Source organism: Silene latifolia, unplaced genomic scaffold (assembly GCF_048544455.1).
Source record: "Silene latifolia isolate original U9 population unplaced genomic scaffold, ASM4854445v1 scaffold_79, whole genome shotgun sequence".
Taxonomy (NCBI): Eukaryota; Viridiplantae; Streptophyta; class Magnoliopsida; order Caryophyllales; family Caryophyllaceae; genus Silene; species Silene latifolia.
In genome coordinates, this window is record NW_027413701.1 from 3,596,257 (window position 1) to 3,597,948 (window position 1,692).

General features: G+C 45.6%; 1 protein-coding gene across 1 annotated transcript; it reads right to left on the minus strand.

Moving 5' to 3' along the window:
- Nucleotides 1-247: 247 nt before the first annotated feature.
- Nucleotides 248-649, minus strand: LOC141640375 (putative mitochondrial protein AtMg00310). Its single transcript, XM_074449180.1, has one exon. The coding sequence runs from the start codon at nt 647-649 to the stop codon at nt 248-250; it is 402 nt and encodes a 133-aa protein (XP_074305281.1).
- Nucleotides 650-1,692: the final 1,043 nt, after the last annotated feature.

Consider the following 1,692-nt stretch of genomic DNA (forward strand, 5'->3'; position numbering starts at 1 on the left):
GCCAGAAGAAGAGGTTTACGCGAGGCCAAACAGGAGCTTTCCAGAGTTTGTTCCACAGAGATTTATCACGATCCCAACTCGACATCTCCGCAATATCATGTGACTCCCCCATCATCATTTTATAGGCAGAACGAACCGTGTATATCCCATCACGCTCAAGACCCCAGTACCATCCATCTCTTGGGCGATTCGGGCTAAGGGGAATGTTGAGAATACGGTCACACTCGAAGGGTAGAAAGAACTCAAGTCAGGCGCATCTATCCCACCCGCCACCATTTGGCCTAAATAACTCCGCCACACACATTTTCTCACGTCCCGCCACACATGGCGAGATAACCCTTCCTGTTTGTGTACCCGGAATCCAAGCATGACCCCATATTTTCGTCTCTAACCCATCACCAATACGCCTTCTCAAACTCCTTTCAAGCGTGGACCTCGCCTCCAGTGTACCCCGCCAAGTATAGCTTGGGGAATTACCCATCGAAGCAGCCATAAAGTCTCCATTAAGAAAGTACTTAGCCCTGATAAGACGGACCCATAAGCAATTGGAATTAACTGCAAGACGCCAAGCCTGCTTGCCTAAGAGGGTAAGATTAAAGTTCTCGAAATCACGGAAACCCAAGCCACCCATAGTCTTCGGCCTTCCCATCGCTTTTCACAACACCCATGATAGACCTCGCCTGCCTTCCTCATGACCCCACAAAAACCGAGACACCATCGATCGAAGCTCATTGCAAAAGTTGACGGGAATTTTAAAAACACTAATCACATAGGTAGGGAGCGAATTGGCACTTGCCTTTATAAGAATCTCCTTACCAGCCCTCGACAACAACTTCCCACGCCACCCTTGAAGCCTTTTGCATAGCTTATCCCGAATGATGTTCGTTAGTATCTTCTTAGACCTTCCAATCACCGTAGGAAGTCCAAGATACCGTGATTGCTCCTCCACAATCACCACCCCTAATCTGCCCGCCACAATGTCTCTTCTCCTCCGCCACTCTCTTGCTAAAGGACACGGTCGTTTTATCCAGGTTCACCATTTGCCCAGAAGGTACCTCATATCTCCTCAAGATACCATTAACCACATCCGCCTCCTCCACAGTAGCCTTAACAAAGAAGATATTATCATCCGCAAAAAGAAGATGAGAAATGGATGGCGCACTATTTGAGATTCGTATACCATGGATAGCATTATTCTCCGTAGCCCGCCATAGAATATTAGACAAAGCCTCCGCGCATAAGACAAATAAATATGGATATAGCGGACCCCCTTGTCTCAGACCCCTAGACGGTCGGTATTTCGTCGATGGTGCTCCATTAATAAGTACCAAGAAAGATACAGAAGAGATATATTCCATCACCCTTCGGACTCAATTTCCATCGAACCCCTTAGTCAACAACACCCGTCTTAAAAAATCCCATTCAACTCTATCATATGCCTTCGCCATGTCAAGCTTGATCGTCATATGTCCTTTCATCTGTCTTGCATTCTTCATATGATAGAATATCTCAAAAGCAATAAGGATATTATCTGAAATTAATCTTCCCGGAGTGAAAGCACTTTGATTCTCCGAAACGATTTTCTGGAGAAACAATTTCAGACGATTTGCAAGAACTTTAGATACTAACTTGTAGACCACATTGCATAGAAAGATGGGCCAAAAATATCGAATTTTATCTGGCGCCTTCTCT

Bases quoted from the DNA above. Each gene is read 5' to 3' on its own strand.
- LOC141640375 (XM_074449180.1), bottom strand. From the start codon at position 649: ATGGGAAGGCCGAAGACTATGGGTGGCTTGGGTTTCCGTGATTTCGAG.